Genomic DNA, 18,145 nt, shown 5'->3' with positions numbered 1-18,145 from the left:
ACATGTCCAATCTTTGTTTAATCAGCAGAGTTATCCTAGTGTATGACGAAATATTGCTTAGTCTGATAATGATTTTTAAATTAATAGGATATATTTGAGTTTACTACTCTTTCCCAACAACCAAATTTTAATTGATCAATTTAATAATGTATTTATATTTATAATTATTAATTTAAAAAAGTTAGATAATTTTCAATGTTTTAATTCACTTTTATTTATTTACTTTTAAGATTGGCCTGAGCGAACATCTGTTGCCAATCTTGTTTTTTCTTCTCCCCAAAGTCCCCGAGTACATAGTTGTATATTCTAGTTGTAGGTTCTTCTAGTTCTGCTCTGTGGGACACCACCTCAGCATGGCCTGATGCGTGGTGCTAGGTCCGTGCCCAGGATCTGAACGGGTGAAACCCTGGGACCACGTGAACTTAACTACTCGGCCATGGGGCTGGCCCCTTAATTGATTTTTACAATATTTAAATTAAGTATAACATCTTCAGAAAAGTGAACAAGTTATAACTGTACTGAATTAACCAGATTATATTCTCACTAGCTGTTTCTGAAATCTCTTTATGGTCTAGTGGTCTATTTGGTGTTTATGTGCCATACAGTGTGGATTATTCTAGCTTTATAGAATGTTTTGATATTTGCTAGGGCAAGTTTTCTCTCCATACTCTTTGCTATTAATAAAGATAATATTAAGTCTTTTCATCTAGCTTTATAAACTTTTTTATTCAGGATTCCTTTTAGGACTGCGAGCAAAGTATATTTTGTCAAATTGAGAATTCTCAGGAATTTATGTATTTATTGCAATATGAAGTGTTTTTCTTTCAATACATTTTCTAACTAGTTTGGACTAGAATATGAGTGTGTAGTGAACACTGCTTTTTGTATCTCATTTTGTAACTCAACGTATTGTAAACTTTCTTATTTGTTTTGTAGTTTTTCATTTAATTCTCCTGAATTTTCTAAGACAACACTATAATTATTTTCAAGTATTCTTTTTCTCAAATCATCTGCTATTTAGCTATTTCTATCCTTTATTTAATAAACTGTCTTGTTGCCAAATTGTCTTGTTGCATTTGTCCAACTTTCAGAAAAATGCTAAAATACAGTAGTGATATTGGACATGGTTTTCTTGTTCTTGGCTTCAAAGGGAATGCCTCTAGGTTTTCAGTATTAAATATGTTTTTGGCTGCCAGTTTGTGGTAAATATTCTTTATCATAGTAGGGAAGTATAATAGGCAACTATTTCTTTTTACTACCACCATTTACGATATCCCACATAGTGTGGCTGGGTGGAAAAAGGATTGATTTCAAATCAAATGGAATGGATGCAAATCCTAATTCTCATTTTCTGGCTCCACGATCTTGGAAAATTATTTAATTTCTGACAATTCAAATAAAGTACCCTATATTTACTGAGTGGTGTCTATTATGTGGTAACAGTATACTAGGTTCTAGAAAAAATAGTAAATATAGACAGGCTTCTTTTCTATCTTGTGAAGTAGAGCTAACAGAAGCACCCAGGGGAGGAAAGAGGAGAGAAGCCACCCCAGGGGAAGAGCAGTTTGGGACACAGGAAAAGAATCAAGGGACAGAAAAGACTCAAGAATGACTCGATGGGGTGTTCACTTAGCAGCACAGATAATACAGCTGAAAAAAATCAGAAAAAATGACCATGGCACCTTCTAAAGACGACACACAACTTCATGAAGAATTGTGTATTTTCCAAATATGCTTGAAATTCTTCATAATAGACTGTTTGCAAAGACAAGAAGAATAATCAGGCCATAGTGCTAAGAACACTTAAAAAGTTAAAAGAAATGAGCAATGACTTGCCTTTCCATGATATGAAAATAATAAATTTATTATAATTGGAATTGGGTTCTAAAACACTGTCAAAAGAAGTGAGAAACAGGTAGATAAACCATATAGCTCTGGAAAAGCTTCTATTCAGAGGGCTCCTAATATGATAAAGGAAGCATAGTAACCAGTGGGAAACGTAGAATTATTCAATTAGAAGGATATGCAGTAGAAGTGATACAGACTTATGTCTGGATAGTTATTTTAGGGGTAATTTCTTGTTCTTTCTCATGTCTTTTTGTTTTCTGAAAAAAGTATGCAAAATTCACAAAAAATAAAATTAATAAAAATTTTAAAAACCATAGGGTTATTCAATAAATGGTGTTCATAAAACTGGCTATTTGGGGAGATAAATCAAGTTAAAACTCCTCATATCATAAAATATTCTGAATGGTAGTCCCTTAATTTCCTATTTGGAAAAGGTGGCATTATAACGAGCATGTTATATACCCACATATTCATAATGCTTTATTTGTACATTCTAAGGCATTACACAGAGATTATCATCATTATCATCATCCTCATCATCATTTTCTGCAACCCAGGAATCAAAACCAAATTTACAGAGTATTTGAATGCTTCTTAATATATTTCTGAGTGTGGTGACACCCCGACCAGATGATTTAAGAAGAATGCATTTGGGGATTAAAGTAAGAGCATCAAGTTGACCAGCCGGAGCAGTCTACACTGAATTGATTACTCCACACTGTTTTACAACTAACAACTGCGAACCGTACTAGAGAGTGATGCTTTTGCTACCACTCACCTGGATATTTGGATGCAAAGAAAAGTCAATGCTAGACAATGACTGCACATCTCAGAAAATTCTGGAAAGCAGCAACTTTAAGGACATAGAATTTATTCGAGTGCATTTGCAAAAAAATAGAGAATTTGTGAGGGAATATCATGGTTAAGTATCAGATTCTGTGAACAACATAATAGATTAATGAATGTTTTATAGTAATCTTGGGTCCATCAACCTATGTGCAAATCCTACAGTAATTCTGTGGTATCAACCCAGTACTAAATTTGCACCATTCCTTTTTGGTCATTTCTAATTTCATACACACATGTGTGAATTCATCTTTCATTTCTTCTCATTTTTTAGGACCATAAAGTACTTATTGGGTACCTAATTATGTGCAAGGCACTGGGATGTGGCTGGAGATTGCAAAAAATACAAAGCTCTAGTGCGCCCTTAAGAGGTTTCTCTGACACAAAAAGATACACTAGTTGAATAGACAACTGCAAGAGTCCAGAACAGGGTCTGATTAAAGCATGTTGGAGAGATTGGAGAAAGCACGTCGGAGGGGGTAGCACTTGAACTGGGCCAAGATGGACAGGCAAGACTTAAGGCCACCCTTAAAGAGTTTGAGATTATTTAGTGGAATGGCAAGGATGAACTTTGCCCTAGAAAGATTACTCCGGAGGGACATGTTCAAAATTCGAATATGCTTCATTGTTAAGGCAAGGTATATAAATAACTTCCTTCTGTGCATCTCATTTTTTTAAGTGTGGTCATGTTTGAAATTCTGCACAGAAAAACTCACATTTTGTGCAGATAGAATAGCTGAAATTGATCTGACTTCCACATTTGACAGTCGTATACAGTTTAGATCTTAAGGTTATATAGCAATGGTCACTGGCGACAAAACGCATTTTGTTTAGTTATGGTTTTAACTCCCTGCTCATTATACTAACATCTACTAAACCCTCCATGCAGAGACCCGTATTTCAGCAGTGGAGTGATGACTTTCGTCCGAGTGTGACTTTCCAGATTGTTTTTACAATGAGAAGTTTAACGGGATGATGGGTGCTTTCATTTTACACTGAAAATAGAATAAAGTAAACAACAACTTTGGCCAAAGGATTTCATAATTTTGCGCCAAGTTTAAACCGAGCATCTAATTAACATAAATAATCACAAACAGTACTCGTTTGTGTGTGTGCACCATCAGAAAATCATGGTTCAAACATAACCCTAATTAAAACCAATATTCTTAGCCTGACTCCTAAGCTAACGTTCTTTCCACTCTCTTACAGTATCTCTAAAGTAGAGTTTCTGTTTAAACAAATAAAATTTAAACAAGTAAATGAGACTAGATTGGTTTATAGTTGTAAGACATCTTCATTAGCATTTGTGAGAAAAAAATTGTGTTACTGAAAGAAATGATCAGTTTTATATTACTAGTGGAAAAGGGAAGCAAGTGAATAAATTTACATCTGGAGCACATTTATTTTGTGATAATACTGTTCCACCTGACGGCACGTGAATCAATTTCTAGTTCAAGCCGGTGAACGTCACTCCCCACAGCAAGAGCCTGCGGCTCGGGCGGCCCTGGGTGTTTTTGCCTTGTCAGTTTTCCTAACGGTTAAAATCCCCTTCCATCACTCATAGAAAAATTATAATAAAAAGGAAAACTGAAGGAACATTCTTGAGATAAAAATTAAAACTACAGTGCTCTTTGTGTGTCTAGACACCAGGACTAATAGGGTTTGTATCACGGATAGGAGGGCTAATGAAGTTCCTCCAGACTTGGAATAGCTCGAGGTTTCTCTTCCTTCTCTAACTCAGACCTACTAACATCTTGTCTTCCTAGAAAGTAAACGGCAATAAGTTAGCACGTGTTCATGTTGTCTGAGATCTCCGGGTCCATCTCACTCTGTCCTGACTAACATATAAATCAAACATTTCAATTCGGTTTTCAGACTGGAAAGCACTGATAGCATTCTTTTTAGAAAGATATAATTTGAAAAAATACCAAGGTGCTGGTTAAAAATGCCACAGTGTCATATTTTTCTTTTAATCATAGTTTTCATTAGTTTGAAAAAAGAACAGGCAGGAGAGACAGGCAGTTTGAGGCATCAGCACGCACGTGTGATGGCTGTGTCCAGGCCCTGGGAGGGCGGGGAGGGAACCCGGCCGGCTCGGTCCAGCACCCAGCGGTCTCCGCTGCCAGCAGCATCTCTGCAAAGGCAGTCCGAGCACCCATGGCAAAGCATTGCCCAGCGGAGGCGTCAAGCATGACAGGCAGGGAACAGGGAAGACGTGAGAAACCCTTTCCCAATCAATGGGCCGGATACAGCTCCCTTGCCTTCATTCTTACACGGTGGTGCTTTCCTGTGGGCAGAGACTGTGTGCTTTTGGGGTCACAACTGATTTCGTTAGAGGCCTGCCTCCAGTTGCCGCCCTTGCTTAGGAAACCTGCGCGACAGAGCCCGAGGGCGCGGGGCACACCAGGGCTGGGAGCAGAGAGGGGCGCCCGCGCTGCCCGCCGCCTCGCAGCCTTTCAGGGAAGCAAGGTATGTCGCCGAGCAGAGGCGTCTTAAAATATACGATTGCATCCCAAATACGATAGACCTTCTTCTTCGTCTGACTCCCGGATATTTTAAGATAAGATCTCTGTCCAGTCTGATAAAATTCCTATTTGTTAAATTTTGAACATTCTGCCAGGAAGTATTTTAGTAGAAGTAATTTTTGCTTTGGCTAAATTTGATCTCTTCAATAACCAAGCAACGACTGATATAGAGAAAAATAATTTCAATTTCAGTAGTATACATGTGACCTTTTCTTTGTGAATTAATTCCATTGTATAAAATGTAATCCTGTTCAGCATATCTGCTAGTAAGACCAGTACTGCTAGTGTATGGGTCATGAGTGCACTGCTCTTTAGAGAAAGTTTCAACGTCTTATTTGGTATTATCTCATTCAGGCATATTCCTCCTTCTAATTTCATTTTACCTGTTAAAGAATCGAATGCTTCTATATTACACCTCATGTCAGCCCTGTCCGCATTAAACATTCAGAATGGCATAATAGAGGAAACCATGTGAAATCTGGATAAACAGCTCCATGTAAGTAACACTGTCTCTCCTGAATGTAATTTAAACCTCACATGACCTCAGGGCATTATGTCTCTGAACCTGCTCTGCAACCCAGAAAGAACCTTGCACCCCTCCCCAGACTCAACTAACCAGCATGTCTTGGAAGTGGCTTAGCAACATCCATTTCTAATAACCTTCCCAGCTTGTGGAAGTGAGAGCCACTCTTCTCGTCCCCTCATGTCTAGCATCCTTTCTAGCCTTCATTTAGGGACTGGATTATTCTGCTATTCCTTAACCTCCTTTGCTTTTTCTGGGTTGCCTCCTTCTGTATTCATTTGCTACAAACATGTAACAGCAAGTTAATTAAAGGAGATAAGGAAAATGCTCTCATTCACTGATTCAATCACTATTTATTCAAGAGATATTCAGAGAGTATTGATTTTATGCTAGAGACTGGGTCTACCAGGTTCAACTGACACGATCCTAATGGGAGAGCAGACATTAAACCACCACAGAGAAATATATAAACAAAAATTTTGATGCATGCTATGATGAGGAAAATAAGCCAGAGTCCTGGGAAAGAGAATAAGATGAGGAGCCTGTCTTAGACTGCGGATGGGAGTGGTCCAGGAATACCTCTGTACGAAAGTGTCATTTTGAGCCAAGATTCCAGTGTGTGTGTGTGTGTGTGTGTGTGTGTGTGTGTGTGTGTAGCGTGGCGGGGGTGGGGGGGAGGGAGTGCATCTGAGGGGCTGTTGTAGGCAGAAGGAATACAGTATGCAAAAACACTGAGTTAAGAGAGAACCATACAGAATTGAAAGAGCTACTGTGGTTTTTAGTGTAATAGGAAGGGAATCCACTCACCAATTTTCAGCAATAAGTAAGACCGAATACATACACTGGAGGCATTTCCTCTTCTCAATTCCTACAGACACCTTTTAAACAGCTGGAGGTGGCAGGCTAGGATAACCAGGATCACTGATCAGTCGGTCCCCACGGTGGCCAGGTGGGACCCCGTCCTCCACATTTCTGGCTCCCCAATTTCTGACATATCCTGACTGATTTCCTCTCTTTGGCATTCTGAAAAATCGTTAGATCCCTGATGCGAGGGACGCAGGAGGGACCTTCCATGAGAGAAACACTGTGGCCCCTCTCCACCCCAGAGCATGAGAAGCCACTTGCATGGCTGGTGAGTTAGCAAAAGCACCAGACTGTCAACTCAGCCCTTCCTTCCCTGGGCATCTACTTGCCTCCAGATTTCCATTTTGCTGTTGGTATAGCAAGGCCCACCGGGACGTGTGGCAAGGTGGTCAGGTCCCTGACCCCCGTAGTGGGTGTGTGAAGTTTCCCCATGCTGCCTGTCACTTGCTGGGTGACCTCTCTAATTCTGAGGTGCAAGACATTGGGCCAGATCCAAACTCGAGCTGCCGATCAGCCTTTATCAGTGATACAGATGTTATTTTGAGCTCCACCCACCTGACTCCTTTTTCTCCCTTTCAGTTGGTTCTGAATTTGGGTGGGAAAAAAGTAGTATTTGTTGGGTCCCATAAAACCCCAGTAGGAGTTTTCTGGACATGTGCAAGGATACTAAATCCGTGTACTGCTTTCATGGTGCCACCTTGCGTATGGCTGTGGGAGAGCTCTGAAGATCTGGCTTAGGTGCTCCTGAGTCTCACGGATCCTGGCATCTGTTAATACGCCTATCATTGAAATCAGCAAACAATATACATATAATGCTGCGGTCTCTAAAACTCAAGCTCATAGGATAATTATTAGGATAAACTGAGTTAATGGGTGTGAATGGATTGTGCAATCTATGTACATATTGTTATGAGTTATTAAAATCAAATGAACAGCGCCTTTTAAATATAGACTTTTTTCATGATAATAAATAGTACACCAACATATATATTCAGTGATTTTCTCAATTATGATGAAATTATCGATCTACTAAATAATGCATCCAAGAACATTTTTGCTCTTGAAGTAAAAAAACAAGCACACATAATAAAAATATTTTCAAAAGGAAATAATTTACTTGATAAATGAGTAATTCCCCAAGTAGTAAATGGTTAAAATATATTATTAGATTAGGCTAAAATATTATCTTTTTGCTGCTTTCTCAGTTATTTAAAATGTATCAACATTCAGCAACATAAAGATTAAAAAATTAAATAGTTCTCTAGTAATCAATGGCTAAGAATATAGGTCCATCAGGAAGTTTACTAATGGGATTACATTACTTATAAAGTTTTTCTGTTTGTTTTCTTTTCATTTGTCAACATCCAGGAAAAGAGAAATTAAACACTTCTTTGCATAACGGAGTAACACTGTATTAGTTTTCTATTGCTATGTAACAAATTATCACAAACATAGCAGCTTAAAACAACATGCATTTATTTCTTATCTCACAGTTTCCGTGGGTCAGGAGTCTCTCATGGACACAGCTGAGGTGTCAGCCTGGTTGGGCTCCTTTCTGGAGGTCTACGGTTCTCTTCCAAGCTTGTGTGGTTGTTGATAGAATTCAGTTCCCTGCGAGCAGGAGCGAGGTCTCCATTTTCTTGGTGGCTGTCAGCCGGGGGCCATTCTGAGCTCCTAGTGGCTGTCCCCAGTTCTTTGCTGTGTGGTCCCCTCACGGGACTCAGACCATGACGGCTTATGCCTTCAAGGCAAGTGGAGAATCTCTCTCTGGCAAAAGGGCTCAGTCTCTCTTTTAAGGTCATTTATCTAAGTCAGGCTCACCCAGGATAATCTCCCTTTGGATTAACTTGAAATCAACTGATTTGGAACCTTAATTACACCCGCAAAATCCCTTCACCTTTGCCATATAATGTAACCTAGTCCCATGACTTTTGCCTTATTCCGTTGGTTAGAAGCAAACCTCAGGTCCTGCCCACACTCAAGGGGATGGGGTTACACAGGATGTAACACCAAGGGTGCAAGTCATGGGCCTTCTTAGAGTTCTGCCACCAAAGCATAAACCAGGTAGAGTTTTAAAAAGTGAAATAAAGATATTTAACAATATAAAAGCATTTTAATGATTATCACCAAATTAAGTTTTCATAATACAGTTCAGGTTACCGTGGAGATAGTGTACAATACACTACATTCACACTTAACCAAAGCAACAAAAGCAAAATTATGAATGTTGATCCTCCCAAATAAGACAATAATACTCGGCTAAAATCCATGAGTAAAAGCATATTAGACAAAATGATCAAATTTTACATCAGGAAGGACTTGCATCTCATCTGGTATCAATCAAATATTTTAGGAATGAAGAAAATAAAGGTCATTGAGATAAACGATGTATTCAAGTTTTCCTGTGTAGTTAGCACAAACAGATTTTCTTCAGATTTTGAGAGTTCATAAAATGCACTAGCTAACAAGCGAGATTTTAGAAAATATGAGTACAAAGGTGATATTTTAATGACCTTACACGACCATTGTGCATTCAAAGAGCCCATAGTCATTTGTATATCCTCATTTTATTCTGAGTTTCTGAAATCCTCTTTAGATGATTATATAATCACAGGGCTGAAACAAGTCATTTAGACGCTGTCTAATGCCATCTTCCCCACCTCCCCATGAGTGATCACTGGCTGCTTAACATGAAACATTTATCTAAGGAAACACCCACAGGGGCATCCACTAGGGCTTTACTTTCTTGCTAAATGACAGATTCTTTTTTTTTTTTTTTTTAATTTTTTAAAAATTTTTTCCTTTTTCTCCCCAAAGCCCCCCGGTACATAGTTGTATATTCTTCGTTGTGGGTCCTTCTAGTTGTGGCATGTGGGACGCTGCCTCAGCGTGGTTTGATGAGCAGTGCCATGTCCGCGCCCAGGATCCGAACCAATGAAACACTGGGCCGCCTGCAGCGGAGCGCGCAAACTTAACCACTCGGCCACGGGGCCAGCCCCTAAATGACAGATTCTTAATGGGAAAGTCCTTAAAGGAAGATTTCTAGTTGCTGGTTTTCAAAATGAATTAATTATAACTCCTTGTTAAGGATAATTCTGCTCAGGGTTTTTGACCTCCTAAAAGGAGCAACATTACCTATTAGCACAGTAAATGAAACAAACAAAATTTACCAACTAAATATTTTATAGGAGAACTATAAACTTCATTCTAATATTCAATGCTACAATTCTGCTTTGATTATTTACATCCTTTTTTCCCCAAATAAAAGTTCCAAAGAAATTTAACTTCCAGGGTTAACGTAGTTAGCTCAGAATCATTAATCTTACTTTGCTAAAGTTACATTCATCAAATGTACCCGGATATTTTGTATGTAAGCAACTACTGATAACTATAAAGGTTTTTAAAAAATCTATCTAGGTCATTAAAAATTAAAGACATCTTACTTTAACATATTTACAGATAAGACTCATGGATATCATTCTAACCCATGAGCACTGTAACTAAAACTAATATTGGATATTAGTTTTATGGAGGGAAAATATAATGAGAAAAAATGTAATTGGTCACTTTATTGCCCTGATTTCTTTTAATATGCATTTTCCTAACTGATTTATCTATTATGATGGCTAACATGGAATATTCTAGAACCTTTATGCTTACCATCAATTATTACAATTTCCTAAACATTACTTTATATTGAACAGACATCATTTATAGAAATCACGTAAAATTCTCTTGCATGAAGGTTTAGTTCTTAGATTGGAACTGGATTTGTGAGATACTCGCGACTTGGGGTCTCCGTAACTCGTGCCGGGCGTGTAAAACCTGGTTAAGACTCAGTTTCATTTGAGCTCAGATTAGTTCTCTTGTTAACATTTAACTCTTGTCTCTTATTCTTTTATCTGTTTGAAGTCTCAATATTCTTTGGCGCCCTTGTGTTTTTATTTTGTCATGTTTTACTTGCTTTTCCCTGTAATTTGATCTTGGCGCTTTAAAATATATACTACTGTAGTTAGCTTCAGTGTTTTCTACAGTGAAATATTAAAGCATGTGAAATATTAAAGAATGATGAGGTGAAGAAGTGGATTGAAATGATAGTATATATAAAATAGTAAACATGCCATTGCTATATTTTTGGGGATCTCAGCAGAGAAAGCTTTGCTAAACTTTGCTAATCTGGGAAATTGTGGTTTCCATTCCACCCTGACTAATGACTGACTGTGTGGGTGACAGGGAGGTCATTATGCTGAAGTTAGGTAGAGAATTACATACTAGCTGTCACACGGTCAAGACTACAGCTCTGCAAATGCTGAAATCCCCATGTGACTTTACCATTTCAGAGCCAAATCTCTTGAAGGGTTTTTATTGTCATGTACTTCCTTGGTATGTATGTATTCAAGAACGGACGTTGGTTCATACATGAATAGAATAAAAAAGAAAATTAAATTTTATATAGAGCGATCTTTCAAACTAGTAAAAAATTAAAGCATTAATTAATTTACAGTTCACAGCTTCATAAGATACGGAATAGTTACCAAAACGAGGAATCACGCTCACACACATATGAGGATTACATCATTTTGTCATCCCACTTTGGGAATAGTGACTCAAAGTCTACCTACCATCTTTTGCTTAAGGCCTGGCCCTTTTGGTGGGCTAATGACTTTGTGTATCTTGCCTTTTGATCTCATAAAGATTAGTGTTGGTTGGCAGTATTTTGTTGAAGGGCAGCACTAAAGAACCCTGAATATTCACTACCAATTAGCAGCAGGTTCCTGATGTTGAAGAAAATATGGTGCTCACTAACCGCATCTCCCTAGAAAGAGTGGGCAATGAAAAGCTGCAGCGATGGGGAGAAAGTCTGCTGGTCTCGTGATTGGCTATCCTAAGGTGGTGAAGTGGACTCAGCTGCTGGCACAATTTAATTTAATCAAAATATATAATGCCTAAAAGTGATTTTAAATGCCACAATGTAAGATAAGAGCACAAAGTAAACATACTGTCCCTTTACATTCACATACAGTTTACAAAATTAATTCACACATATTTCTAATAAAATGTGCATCTTTATTCACTCAGGAGCTATTTACTGAGTGCCGACCATGTGCCAGGATCACAAGGTGAGTGACAGCACACAGTCGCTGGTGCAAGGAACCATCAAAGGCTGGTTGTCCAAGCACTGCCGGGCCGTGCAATGGCTTCCCCTTGCCTCAGGCCCTTCTACGGGTCTCCGTCCAGGTACATCTTCTCTCTCGGCATCCTGCGTAACTGAGGCGCTCACTGCTCTGACGCAGGGTCCTCCAGTCAGAGGCGAGCCTGACACACTCCAGAGTTCAGAATTTGAGGACTTCAACCTTGATTCAGTCTCCAAAAAATGTTAAAATAAAATATCTTAAATCTGTAGATGCTGCACAAAACACATGTGCCACATGTTGTGTGACTTTTATAAAGTGAAACTGTCCGATGGAACTAAACAGTATTGCGATACTGTAAAAATACTGTCTTTGTAAATTTTTACCAAGAAATCACAACTAAAACTTGGCTAATTTAAATCTATTTATCTATTTATTTATAATTTATAATAATTTATATTTACTACATTAAATACATTTATATTAACTATACTAAACAACACACTTCCAGCTATATTTTGATTGGATTGATATTTTATCTCTCTGCCTACGTGAAAATATAAATATTTATTTATTATGCAACAAAATAAACAATGTGTCTACTGGGCACAGAACTATGGCAGGATCGAAGTAATTGCATAGAAAGTGAAGGACGCTAGTTAACGGGAGGCATGTCAGACTGAATGCTAGGCTGCTGCTCCTGAAAGAGCCGGTGCCCAGGTCGCACCTTCCAGATGCCAGAGGGGAGCAGATCACCCACCTGCGCCCTTTGCTGCAACATTTTTTTTCTTATTGTGCCTATCTTGCAAAATTAAGACTTTCTACATTAAATGACTATTTTTTCAAAAAGTACAGAGAATATTATCAGAGCATTTAAAATTACCCAGCAGTCTTGAAAACATGAGGACGTTTAAAACAGAATAGGAGTTCCTTAGGACTACTGGTGCTTCATTCACTAAATCTGCTGTTAAATGCTGAAATGTGGACAGGAATTTACTGTATATCAGAATGGAGTTTTTAAAAAAATGAGAAAGTAGCATCTGAATAGTAACATTTATGAATTAATGAGATTAGGAAAACATGATTTGTAAAATTTTACAAATTAATGAATTAAGTAATCATTAAGCAATCTTGACTCAATCAACGACAAACTCAAGATTATTACAATTTTCCCACCATGTAGAGATCCTGACATGAAAAAAATCACAATAAAAGCAAACAAAAAACCCAACACTATAGTTCACAGTGAAATTTTTTAAGAAGTAAATGTTATATGAATATTTTGCTACTGAAAATTCTGATCCAGACAGGAAACAAACAGTAATTACATTAAAAGAAGCTCTACCAATACAATATGGATGAAGTGATACAGCAAACCAAACAACAACATGCTTATCAGGAAAAGAAAATACTTACTGGGGAAAACCACATCACTTTAAGAATCCAAATTGTAAGAGCAAAATTCACAAGGAGGATGATGAGTAAAAGCAAAACAAATAAGTAGAGGCAGCGCTTTCTCCAGCCATAAATGCCAATTTTGTAGACACTCTGGTTCTCTGGCCTCTCTATGTGGGTGCCTTCTGTGGTCGTAGTGTACTGCTCACACACCATCTGCCATGGGGGGCCGGGAGGGGCGGGGAATCGGGGGAGGTGGGGAAGGGGGAGACAAGGTCAAAGAGAGAGAAGGAGAGACGGAGGGAGGGACAGAGAGACAGACAGAAAGAGAGAGAGAACTTGTTTGTTAATACTGATTTGCTATGAGTCCAACAAAATAAATACTTTTTACCCCCCCAAACTTGCAAAATTAATGACTTTTAAAAAAACAAATATTACTCTGAAACATGTCACTGTGTTTCCACCACAGAGTGATGTGTAATCTGTCATTGAAAATATTTCAGGTATGACAAATCTATTTGAAATCCAGTGACCACATTTTTAGATTTTAATAAATAAATTCAATACATACAGGGCTTTCAAAATTCTGCAGGGTTAAACTTGAAATTGAAGCATCAAACTAAAATAATCGCATTATAAAGTTCTTAAAACTTCAGTGGGAGGAAAATCAAGCTGGTACCTATATAGCTTTTAAAAAATAGAATTCAATTATTCAATTTTATGTCAAACGATTAAGTTATATCTTTCTTCAGCTACTAAATTAGTCAGAATTAAAAAGTCTCTTTATAAGATACCTACCACACTAACTTTTGCCTTTAACAAAGTTCCCAAGGATTGACCTACTTCAAGAAAGATCAGAATATGCGTGTGTAGGCAAATGTTTACAAATATTCATTGTTTTCTATAAATTAGACTAGAAGTTTTTGGTAACAATTTCAACTCTGGGAAGAGATTTTTAAAAATTATTCATTTTCCCCTTTATACACAGAAAAAAATGTAGTTTTAATTTATAAAATTAAGATCAGAGATTACGAAGACTTTTCTAATTGCAAATGTAGCAAAACGATGAATCAGAATATAAAATATTCTCTGAGTTTTTTTAATGCAATGATTATGCATTTATTTTTAGGAATGGTTTGGCGGTATCCTTATTTAAAATAAATCATGGTCTAAAATAATTCTTTAAATCTCTTTCCAACTTAACAATAGCCATTTCCCCGTGTTCTAACTGATTATATAAAACTGAGCTACTCATCACATGGTATTTTCAAACACTCAGGACTGACAATGTGCATTATTCAAAACCTAAACACTTAGTGATTTCATAACGGCATTATCTATTTACTCATTTCTCTGAGCTTCCTTCGGTCTTCCTCATATTAGAAAGTCGGCTGCCGTCTACCCAGTTGCTCCAGTCAGTCTTAGAAGTCATCCTTGCATCTTCTCTTTCCCTCCAAGCCCCACATCAACAAGTGGTATCAACTCTGCCTCCAGCATGCCTCCCCAGTCAGCCTCCTCTCCATTGCCATTGCCACCACAGGAGCGTAAGCCACCACCAGCTCTCATCTGCTCTACTGCAAAGCCCGCTTTCCTCCTTTCCTCTCGTGAGCAACGGTCTCCACCAGCAGCCAACGTGTAAAACATAAGTAAGCTTCTGCCACTCTATTGTCTCAAATCTTCCAACGGCTTTCCCCACACTGAGAGTATCCAAACTCCGCCATCACCTACCAGACCCTGCATGAAGGGCCTTTGCTTACCTCTTTGACTTCATCTGCTATATGTGTCTTGTGCTCACGATGCCCCACCTACTCTTTTAATAGGCCGAGCTAACTCTCACCTCAGGACCTTTGTCCTGGGCATTCTCTCCACCTGAAAGGCTCGGCTGGCTCGTTCTTGGCTTTCAGCAGCAGCGCACACATCATCTCCGCAAAGAAGCCTTCTCTGGACAGCCAGTCCCTCTCCATAGCATCACTGTATTATATTTATTTCAAAGTGCTTGTCAGTACCTGAAATAATTGTAGCAGTTCCAGAATTTCTGTAAAGGATAGGCTAAGAGACTGCAAGTGGATTCGGAAGGGTAGCCAGAGTCTGAATTTAAAGCAAGAGCACGATTTTATAGCATTGCTACAGATCAACAAAAATAGTAGTTCTCTAACAATGTGTTTGTATACACACACACACATACACACACGTTGTTGCCAACTGCTATATATTTCTATTCCTATATATAGTTTCCTATTGCTGGTGTAACAAATTGTCACAAACTCTGTGGTTTAACCCAACACAATTTATTATCTTACAGTTTTGGAGGTCAGAAATCCAAAAATGGGTCTTCAGGGACTAAGAATCAAAGTATGGGTGGGGCTGTATTCCTTCTGGAGGTTCTAGGGGAAAATCTGTTCCTTTCTTTGTCCAGCTTCTAGAGGCTGCTTGGCTCCAACCTCTATTTCTGTTGTCACATCTTCTCTGACTCTGACACTCCCACTTCCCCCTAACAAGGACCCTTGTGATTACACGGGGCTCACCTGGGTAATCCAGGATAATCCCCATCTCAAGAGCCTTCACATAATCACATCTGTAAAATCCCTTTTATCATGTAAATTCTGGGGATTAGGACATGGACATCTTCAGGGGCTTTTGTACTTTTCCCATAGAAAGCTTTTGTTGACAGCTACATGAAATTGAGGAACTTTAATATCCACTTAGACAATTTTGTTGTGGCTTACAGGAGGGCTGATAGCAATTTGTTATGAAAGGAGCCCTAAACCCCCCCTAATTCAGCCCTGGGAGCCTGTTTGGTTTGATTGTTCATTTGTTTATTGAATCTTCCTCTTTAGAACGTAAACTCCACGTGAGTCTTGGTCATTGCTGGGTCTCTAAAATAGTGCAACTGACATGTAATCAGCAAACAATCTCTTAAATGAATGAATGAATGAATGAATGAGACAAAGAACTGCTGAACTGACAAACGTTATCTGAGCTGCCTGCCAGGGATGATTGCTAGGAAAAGGGGCTAGATGGATGGAGTAAGTCCTCTGAGGTGCATATCAAATAAGACATTCTATGATTTATGAACATGCTCCATCTATTAAGAAAAGATTTAGTACTTGTGGTCTACATCCAACACTCCTCTTAAATAAATGAATGTAGATGAGGAGCTAATCCCAAATAGGACGAAGGCTAAGTGGATAAAAATTAAATATGTGGTCTAAGTTAACGTATGTTCAGAAATTACATGTTGGGAAGATGACTAATAATATGTAAATATACAGTCTCCAGTATTTTAAATATTGAAAGAATACTGACGAGGATAAACTACACACGGTTGGAAAAACAGCCTTAGAAGAGGCGAGCCACCAGCCCGCGGCCCCTGAGGACAGTGATTGTGCTTTATCACCATGTGCCCCCGCCAACAGAGGCTGCTTCACAAACATCTGCAGCCCTGGCCCCATTTCTCCACTTCCCTTTACAGCAAAACTCCTTCAGTGAGTGGACTACACTCACTGTCTCTCTAATTCTGTATCTTCCAGTGTCTCTAGAACCCAACTCCAAACAGGCCTTCACACGTGCCACTCCACTGAACTTGCTCTTGCAAGCTCACCAATGACCTTCATGTTGCTAAAAAAATGTGTATTCACATGACCTAGAGCCAGCACTTGGCAAATACTCATTGCCTCCTCCTTGAAACACTTTTTCCACTTGGTTTCCAGAAACTCCACTAGGCTTTCTTCTCATTGCAATGGCTGCTATTTCTCATTCTCATTTGACTGCTGCTTCCTCCTCATCTCCCTGCCCCAGGTTCAGCTCTTGGACTCCTCCTTTTTGTATGTATTTACCCCTAGTTGTGGGGGCATCCTTAAGCTGAGGACTCCCCAGTTACCAGCACAGACTCACCCCGAACTCCACACTCCTATACCAGTTGGGAATCTCAAACTTCACATGTCCCAAACAAAACTGACCTCATCTCCCCAACCTGCTCCCTGTAAAATTTTTCCCATATCACTAAACGGCAACTTTATCCTGCAAGGTGCTCAAGTAAACAATCTGAGAGTTGTTCTTAATTCTCTTCTTTCTCCATACCGCATCCAATCCATCAACAAATCTTGTTAGTACTACCTTGAATCCAGAATCCCACCGTTTCTCACCAACCTCTTTCACCTACGTTATTCCAACAAACACCTAACTGTTCTCTGCTTCCACCTAGAAACCTCCTACCATCAATTTCCAACATGCAGGCTGGAGGGGTCCTTCTACAACATCAATTGGATCATGTCCCACCTTTCCATAAAACCCTCCTATGGCATTCTATTTCATTTAGAGTAAAAACCAAAACCCATACCCTGACTGCACGGCCCATCCTGTCTTTATCTGTTGTCACTCTCCCTCTTATTTCTTTTGCTCCAGTCACACTGGTCTTACTCATTCATGTATATTCCAAGCATGATTCCACCTCAGGGACTTTGTAGTTATGATTCCTTCTATCTGGAAGGTCTTCTCTCAGATGACTGCATGGCTCCCTCTTTACAGCATCGTCTCTCTGCTCAAAGATCATTTATCAATAGAGCCCTCCCTGACCATCTTAATTAAGTAATAACCCTCCTCTTACACCACTGCGTATCTCTCTATGCTCCTTCCTGCTTTATTTTTCTCCTTAGCATTTAACTCCACATGACACACTATATATTTTACTTACTATTTTTATTGTAAATGCCTACCTCCCCACATATAAGTTACTTCAGAGTCTCAACTCTTTATAATTGAGGAGACATCCACTTAGTGCATTAGTTGTTTACTGAGGAGGAGACCCAGCAGGCTCCACCGCAACCTCAACCCCGGGATGAGGAAACCGGGGGAGGTGTCCTATGGAGTCTGTGAGTCACTCCACATCTGTGCACCTGCGTTGTCGACAGCTTGAGTAAGAGGCTGGACCCCATTTCCTCAGGAGAACATGCTGATGACAGACTGATCAGCTTTGTAGTCCTTCCAGATTTGAGCTGTATTTACCAAAACCA

The 18,145-nt window shown here is 38.9% G+C and overlaps 1 protein-coding gene across 2 annotated transcripts in view; it reads right to left on the bottom strand.

Moving 5' to 3' along the window:
* Nucleotides 1-18,145, bottom strand: part of SGCG (sarcoglycan gamma) — a 148,234-nt gene that overhangs the window by 78,712 nt on the left and 51,377 nt on the right. For both annotated transcript variants that reach the window (XM_070520395.1, XM_014843231.3), the window contains one exon: nt 13,155-13,349. In XM_070520395.1, coding sequence (XP_070376496.1) covers nt 13,155-13,349 — 195 coding nt within the window. The remainder of the gene's footprint in view (nt 1-13,154; nt 13,350-18,145) is intronic.

This window comes from Equus asinus, chromosome 11 (genome assembly GCF_041296235.1).
Source record: "Equus asinus isolate D_3611 breed Donkey chromosome 11, EquAss-T2T_v2, whole genome shotgun sequence".
Lineage (NCBI taxonomy): Eukaryota > Metazoa > Chordata > Mammalia > Perissodactyla > Equidae > Equus > Equus asinus.
The sequence above is the reverse complement of the archived record's forward strand: the minus strand, read 5'-3'. Positions and strand labels throughout refer to the sequence as shown.